Source organism: Mauremys mutica, chromosome 12 (genome assembly GCF_020497125.1).
Source record: "Mauremys mutica isolate MM-2020 ecotype Southern chromosome 12, ASM2049712v1, whole genome shotgun sequence".
NCBI lineage: Eukaryota > Metazoa > Chordata > Testudines > Geoemydidae > Mauremys > Mauremys mutica.
In genome coordinates this window covers 6,127,882-6,136,360 of record NC_059083.1, presented here as the reverse complement: position 1 = coordinate 6,136,360, position 8,479 = coordinate 6,127,882, and the positions used below count along the sequence as shown (strand labels likewise).

Genomic DNA, 8,479 nt, shown 5'->3' with positions numbered 1-8,479 from the left:
TGGCTGTGATGGGTCCTTATATGACTTGAGGCACCTTCTGCAGCAGCAAAGAGCCCCTCAGGCTGGGGGCTCTGACCATCACCCTGTCACCTACGCGGCTGCAGGCCAGCATCACAGCTTCCTGTGCGGTCTCACACACCCCTTCCCACAGGGCTCTGAAAGGTTCCCTGCTGCATTGTCGCTGCCTCCTCTCTCTGAGGAACAATACCCGCGCTGATGGAGGACGAGGAGGGCTACACCGTTCTGAACCTGCGGCCCAAGGGGAGAGGCTCGGTGGTCCCATCCTTGGACAGGATCCAAGGTATTGATTTCAAATTCCGCTTCTCACCTTCGGGCTCCACGTCCCAGCAGCAGGAAGGGCACACAGCATGGCTGGGGCTGGGGTAGAGTCTGGGTTGGACCAGGGCGGGATTAGCTGTGCACACAGCAGGGAAAGATATGGGGCCTGATCCTTCAGCATCCGCACACACAACTGAGAGCACCTACGGGAGCTTTGCATCCCAGGATCTCCAAGGTGGGGGCAACGTGAAAATTGAGGCCCAGATGGGGGGAGCGTCTCGCCCATGGACATGCAGCAAATCAGTGGCACGGCTAAGAAAAGAATCCCCTTCCTTTCCCCTGCCAGCCCCGCCAAGCACCAGATCCCACAGTCCTCACGGAGCTGAGACTGGAACCCCCACGTCCCGACCCCCAGATCTAACCAACAGCCCCCACTTCCCACCCACGGGAGGGGAGAGAAGCCAGGTGTAACACCCACTTCCCAGCTCTAACCCAATGCACCCACCCCTCCCCCACAGCCAGGGACCCCCCCAGCTCCATCCAATGCACCCCCCATCTCAGAGCCAGGCACCCCCCTGCCTCAATCCAATGCACCCCACCCTCCCCCAGAGCCAGAGACCCCCCAGCCCTCCCTTCCCCAATCCAACGCACCCCACCCCCCACCTCAGAGCGAGGCACCCCCCAGCCCCATCCAATGCACCCCATCCCCACCTCAGAACCAGGGATCTCCCTGCCCCAATCCAACGCACCCCATCCCAGAGCCAGGGACCCCCGCTACCCCAATCCAATGCACCCCACCCCCACCCCAGAGCCAGTGACCACCACCCCCGTTCTAACCACTAGCTCCCACTCCCCTCCCAGAACTGGGGAGAGAACCCAGGATCCGGGCTCCCAGCCCCCCGCCCCAGGGCCGTATCAGGGCGGGGCGAGTGGGCAGCAAAGCCTGCGGGGGCGGAGCCCGACCTGTGGCCGTGCCGCGGATGGCGCCAAAACACCCCCCCGCGGGCTGAGGCGGCGCCGGCACCTACCCGGGTCTCACTGGGGGAAGGCTGTAGGAGGAGCCCCCGCCGCCGCCGCCGCCGCCGGACGCAGCCATGGGGAGGGGGCGGGGATGCCGCCAGCCAGCGCCTCAGTCCCGGGCTCGGGCCCGGCGAGCAGCCTGCGCGCGCTTTTCCCTGAGCGCGCGGGGGGAGCGCGCGGGCAGAGCGGCCGTTAACGGCACCGAACGTTCAGGGGGACGGGACCGTTCAGCCCCCCGCGAAGCGCCCGCTGCTGCGCCACCGGGGGGAGGGGCAGCAACGGCCACCGCTCCCCTCGCTGGGGAGAGACCCGAGGAGTCCTGCCCCCCCCAACCACTAGACCCCGCTCCCCTCCCCTCGCTGGGGAGAGAACCCAGGAGTCCTGCCCCCCCCCAACCACTAGACCCCGCTCCCCTCCCCTCGCTGGGGAGAGAACCCAGGAGTCCTGCCCCCCCAACCATTAGATCCCGCTCCCCTCCCCTCCCCTCGCTGGGGAGAGACCCGAGGAGTCCTGCCCCCCCCAACCACTAGACCCTGCTCCCCTCCCCTCGCTGGGGAGAGAGCCCAGGAGTCCTGGCCCCTAGTTCCCCCTCCGCTCTAACCACTAGACACCACTCCCCTCCCGTCGCTGGGGAGAGAACCCAGGAGTCCGACTCCTGGCCCCCCCCCCCTATAACCACCAGCCTCCGTTCCTCTCCCCTTGCTGCGGAGAGAACCCAGGAGTTCTGACCCCCATCCCCCCTCTAATCACTAGACACTCCCCTCCCCGGGGAGAGAGCCCAGGAGTCCTTCCCCCCCCTGCTCTAACCACTAGACCCCACTCCCCTCCCCTTGCTGGGGAGAGAACCCAGGAGTCCGACTCCTGCCCCGCCCCCATAACCACCAGCCTCCGTTCCTCTCCCCTTGCTGGGGAGAGAACCCAGGAGTTCTGACCCACAGCCCCCCTCTAATCACTAGACACTCCCCTCCCCGGGGAGAGAGTCCAGGAGTCCTGCCCCCCCCCCCCCGCTCTAACCACGAGACCCCACTCCCCTCCCGGAGCCGGGCACAGGACAGAGGGTTTCTCCTGATCTCTTGCACCCCAGGGCTGTAGAATTTCACCCCTGATCCCTGCAGGGCTGGGAGTGACTGTCCGGCCCCAGGAGCGAACCCTGCTGAGCGCACTGGTTCCTTGAGCTGGGCAGGTCCTTCCTCTGGTTGGGGGTTGAGGTTTTCGGAGGAAATGGTTTTTCCATTTTTAAAAACTGCCATTTCCCAGCCCAACATTTTTCATTTCCAAGAGCGTAAAACATCAGGAAACAGGTTTTCAATGCTGAAAAATCCCTCGTGTTCCTAAACTGCCCAGTCCAACCTGGCAAAGAAAATACCCCCAGGCGTTGGAAATGGAAAAGGAAATTATAAGTTGAAATGGGTCACCACCGTAACCAATACAACCACAAAAAGGTGTTTTCATAACAAAAAAAAAAGGTTCGAAAACTGGAACATTTTGGGGAAAATCAACCTGTTTTCACACAAGTTCCAAGTTAAAGAAAAAAGTAGCAAAATGTAATTGAAAAACTTTGACCCACTCTAAATCTGACTGTCAGTGGAGAGAAGAGAGGCAGACGAGTGCCTGGCCTCACTGGAAGCCTGGAGCCGTGTTGGCTTTTCAAATATTAATTAGTCCTGTGCTCGATTCGGATTGTGTTTTACCAAATGTCAACTCCTCCAAGTTCTCCTCAGCACCCGCCATGGCACCGACTCGCTCAGTGGGTTGCCTGGGTTGTGATCATCGCTTTGCTGGCAGTTGTAGCGCTGGGGATTTGGGGTAAGTGCCAAAAGCTGGGTGTTTATTTGTGTATTTGCATAAGTGTGTAGCATGGGTTCTCTTCCTCTCCCATTGCAGAGTTCACTTCCATTGTAGACAAACAACCAGAAGTTGCTGACAGCTTGACTGAAACAGAGAGAGAGAGAGAAAGAGGGTGGTTGTGCGCACGTGGGTTTGTATATATATATATAGCTATATTGATTGTGTGTGAGAGGATAAATACATTGTGCGTGTGTATAGATAGGGTGTGTGAGTGTGAAGATAGGTAGATCCAGAGATACACTAGAACTGGATAAAAATTAGGGAAAATTTTGGCGCCCTCTTTTCAAAATTAAAAAAAACAAAAAACCTAAATTTTGAAAATTCAAAATTTGAAAAGGTATACAGTGGATTAAAAATGCAGGAGGAGGTGGTGAGAATTATGTAAGAGTTTCATCAACATTTTTTCAACCAACTCTAATACTAGAGTTGATTAAAAAAATTGCATGAAACATTTGCAAATAAAAATGAAGTTTTTTGCAGAATTGATGTTTTTGCGCTAGTAAAAGTCAATTAATCAGGCTTAGCTGAGATCAGGGTTCTGTTGTTCCAGGTGCTGCCATAGGCGCCGACTTCTGCTGGCGCCAATGGCTGCCTGACCCCCCTCTGCCCCCAGCCCCGCTCCGACTCCACCCCTGCCCTGCTCCGCCCCTATTCCAACTCCTTCCCCCAAATCCCCCTCCTCACCAGCCCCATCAAGTTCCCCATTCGCTGAGGCAGCTTGGGACAGCCCCATTGAAAGGACAAGGCCTGACTCATCACTTTGTTCTGCCTTCTGTTTTCTCCACTGGTTTGCTGCAGATCTAGTGTCCCTCCCTGGAGCAGCTTAAACTGGCAATAACCTTGTGGTTCAGAAAAGCACATGGTCCTTCTCCCGCTATTGTAAACCTGCAACAGCAACAAGTAATAATAAAAACCCTACACAACTGTTAGAGCAGCTTCAACTAGCAGTGAAAATCCATCCCCGAGCAATTCACCCCAGGTCGCACAGCAAATAAAAGGGACAGCCAGAAGTTTAACCCCAGTTTTCCAAGTCACAGCCCCGGGCCTTAACCACAAGGCCAGTGTCCTGTTTTACATGTGTGCTGCAGCATTTACTGAGTTAACATAAGCAAAAGAGACCCACCACTTGTTGAATTCAGTGCCATTGGTCTACATCCAGGGCTAGTCTGGTTCCCTCCGGAGGCCGATCCGGTGGTCAGAGGGTCCTTCATAGCGCATCAGGAAATCCTTTGTTAAACAAATACAAGCAAATACGTATTACACATCTCCATCTCGTGAATCTCTACAACCTACTTACCGGGTTAGTACAGAGGCCCCCCAACCACGTTCTTGGGGGGGAGAGACTCCAACATTTTAAATAAAAAATGGATTCTCTTCCTATTTCAAACAAAAATCCCCACAAAACAAAAACTCGTCCATCTGGAATGAAGATTGGCATCATTGCCATTTGAAACCCTTTCAGATGTAGAGTGCTGGGCATTAAACCAGCCTTCGGAGACCGCAGCAGGGAAAACACTGCCATGTGTTTACACTGTCAGATTCAAGCGCACTGGTGTGGCCACATTAGCAGCTCTTGCAATGCCACAAAGAGAAGTGCATTGTGGTGGCTATTCCAGTGTTCAAGTGGCTCCAATGTGCTTTTTAAATAGGGGTGGGGGTGGAGTGTGAGAGGGAGTGTGTGGCTTGTATGTGGGGGGAGAAAGAGTTGGTTTTTGGGGTGCTGAGAGTGTCAGCATGCTAAGTTCAGACAGCAGCAGACTCCCCCCCCCCCCCCGCCTCTCCCTCGCACACACTCACAGCAAGCAGCATTCCACAGTAATGGTTGCTTTGTCCCAGAGCAGATAAGCATGCCAGAGGTCAGAAACGGAGCTTTGAAAGGGGATAGCTGCATTCCTACAGCCAAGTTCAAAACAATGACAAGAGTGGCCACTTGAGTTAAGGGGATTATGGGACGTTTCCAGAGGCCGATCACAGCGTAATAATGCAACACCTCATTCACACTGACGCCTGGGTGTTTCAGCTGGAGCGCAGCAAACATTTTGCTTCTCATGGAGGTGGATTACCAGGAGCACTCCAGCTGCAGAGTCCAGGTGCTGTAAGTGCCTTGCCAGTGTGGACGGGTTGGCAGTTAGGGCGCCTGGGGCTGCTTTAATGCGCTCTAACTTGCAAGTGTTGCCAAGCCCCCAGAAAACTCCAAACAAAAAAGTTGTGGAAAAAATTGTCTTGTCCAAAAAAGCATTTTCCACCCAGAGAACATTGATGGAAAGTTGACCAGCCTGTCTAGCACCGAAGGAGGAAGTGGAATGAATAAGTAGGGACTGAGCAGAGACCTCTGGATCTAAAGACACAGACTGCTCCTGCCTGGGCCAGTACCTTGAAGGCCGTGGCTGATTTGTGTCTCTTACTAGAGGGAGATAAAGGCCCTCATGAGTTAATACAAATTCCATTTGGAAAGAGGAAGTTTAAGAAGACCCCAAAGAGGCAGCTGTACCTGTAGGACCAATTGTGCTGCTCCCTCCACCCTGGGGAGAGATGGTCACTTGAGTTGTTCCATTTTGTCTCATTTGGGTTTCCTGAGAACCCAGGAGTGGATCTGGCTCCGTCGTCTCAGCAGGACACAACTCATTCCCCATCTGTGCTCTCTCCTAAAGCCTCATGGAGTCCAAAACCGGAGACATCTTCTCTTGAACCATCATTCTTCACCCATTGGTAACTAAGGCCCTGTTTACAGTGGGTCTGGCAGTGCTGGCAGAGCCCTTCTTAAGGACAGTTTCAAAGCAGCTCACTCGATTACAGCTCAGGAGCGGTTTGGCTCCATGGGGTGATCAGTAAAAACACCTATCAAATATAATTGGATTGTGAGTTTTGCCTGAATACCCTCACCAGCCAGACTGCATCTGGGCTGTGTTCCAGTGAACTGTTTCAGAGCTTCCCTGACACTGCTTTTATCCCCAGGGTCAACCAGGCCATCCCAGGTGCTGATCAAGTCGACTCCAGGTCACTGGATCATTCTTGTTCTGTTTCTTTTCACTGGCGTCCCATGGGGTCTGGATTCGAAGGTTTGCCTGTGGAGAGGATTGTCGGGTTACTCTGGCTGGCTTGTGTCAATGTTTTATCTGCCCAGCCACAGCCCTGCACAGCAGGGTCAGTTAGAGCTGGCAGTGCTAGGACAGCCCTGGTTTCTCTACAGGGATTTTCATCTGAAGTATCCCAAAGAACTTGACAAACTTAGGGCACATCTACACTGGCAAAGTTACAGTGCCGGCAGTTACAGCTCCGTTCAGAGAGCGCACAAGCAAAACCGTGTTTGTGTGTTCACACTGACAGCTGCCTGCGCAATAGCGTGTTCACACTTGTGGCACTTGTGGGACTATTCGGAGCGGTGCACTCTGGGCAGCTATCCCACAGAGCACCTCTTTCTCTTTTGCCGCTAAGACTTGTGGGAAGGTGGAAGGGGTCACGGGGCATCCTGGATCCTGTCCCAATGCCCCGTGATGCATTGCTTCGCATCCCAGCAATCCCTGTGCTTCTGTCTACATTTGGTGCCATTTTTCAATGATTTGTATACTGTGTGCCTGCCCTGCCTCTTTCTGGCTGCAGAAATGGATCCCAAGCTGTTGACAAGAATGCTGTTCGCACTGACCTACACATCACGAATGGCAGTGGAGTTATTCCTTCAACTACAAAGACAAGAGCAGTGCGACATTGATCTTGCCACGCGTAGTAGCTACGACACAGTATTTCTTGTGGCATTCATGGAGGTGCTGACCACTGTGGAATGCTGCTTTTGGCTCGGGAAACAAGCACTGAGTGGTGCACGTCTGGGTTGATGAGTGGTAGCTGCAGAACTTTTGCACGAGGAAAGCCACATTCATGGGCCTGTGTGATGAGGTCACCCCAGCCCTGCAGCCCAAGGACATGACAATGAGAGCTGCCCTGCCGTTGGAGAAGCGTGTGGCGATTGCACTGTGGAAGTTGGCTACTCCAGACTGCTACTGATCAGTCGCTAACCAGTTTGGACTAGGACAGTTGACTGTTGGACTCATGTTGATGCAAGTGTGCAGGGCCGTTAATTGCATCCTGCTCGGAAAGACCGTGACTCTGGGCAATGTGCATGAGAGTGTGGATGGCTTTGCACAAATAGGCTTCCCTACCTGCGGAGGGGCGATAGATGGCACGCACATTCCAATTCTGGCACCAGACCACCTAGCCACTGAGTACATTACTTGCAAGGGGTATTTCTCAATGGTTGTCCAGTCACTTGTGGATCACCATGCATGTTTCACGGACGTTAACGCAGGCTGGTCCGGAAAGGTGCATGACGCACGCATCTTTCGGAACACTGGCCTATTCAAGAAGCTGCAAGCAAGGAGTTTTTTCTCGGAACAGAAGATCACCCATGGGGAAGTCGAAATGCCCATTGTGATCCTGGGAGACCCTGCCTACCCCTTAATGCCGTGGCTCATGAAGCCATACACTGGGCAACTTGACCGCAGCAAGGAGCGGTTCAACAACTGGCTGAGCAAGTGCAGAATGACTGTTGAGTGTGTATTCAGCCGTTTAAAAGCCTGCTGGCGATGCCTTTATGGGAAGCTGGACATGGCTGATGACAATATTCCTATGCTTATAGCCACATGCTGTACGCTCCATAATATTTATAAAGGGAAGGGTGAAAGCTTCACTGAGGGCTGGACCGCAGAGGCTCAGTGCCTGGAGGCTGAAGTTGAACAGCCAGAGACCAAGGCTATTAGAGAGGAACAGCGCGGGGCCATAAAGATCAGGGATGCTTTAAGGCAGCAATTTGAAGCTGAAAGCCCTAATATTTGTTGCTATGCTTGGGATTGCTCTGCTTGTAATACTAGGAGGTGACTGGTGCACATGATGCAAGAAGGGGCCTTAACATAACTGTATGTATGTTGCTTTGCAGTGCTTTTTTTGCTTTCACTTAATAGAATAAAGATTCAAACCAATACACAATTATTTTATTGAAAGACAACAACCAGAGGAGAGAGTCAAATGAAAAAATTCATCAGCAGGAAGGGGGATGGGAGGATGGAAGGTCTCAAGAGGAGGAGGGGTCCCAGGATGTCTCCTGATTTGTGTATGTCCAGGGATCATACCCAACCATCTCCTTTGGACTATGTTGCAGCCGGTGTTGTTCTTCAGCGGAGCCAAACTGCAGATGGATGGGTGTTGAGTGCAGTGGGTATTGGGAGTCCACACTGCAGGACTGTGAGGAGGGAGAGGTGGATGCTGCAGGTAGAGAGTGGAGGCAGGAGGTTGATAACAGTGTGGTGGTGGTGTGTGTGGGGGGGGATGTGCATGGGAAAGA

At 53.6% G+C, this 8,479-nt stretch overlaps 1 protein-coding gene across 1 annotated transcript in view; it reads left to right on the top strand.

Annotated features, from left to right (window-relative positions):
- Positions 1-216: 216 nt before the first annotated feature.
- LOC123346025 (killer cell lectin-like receptor subfamily B member 1) overlaps positions 217-8,479 on the top strand; it is a 26,631-nt gene continuing 18,368 nt past the window's right edge. The window contains exon 1 of the mRNA XM_044983219.1: positions 217-301. Coding sequence (XP_044839154.1) covers positions 217-301 — 85 coding nt within the window. The remainder of the gene's footprint in view (positions 302-8,479) is intronic.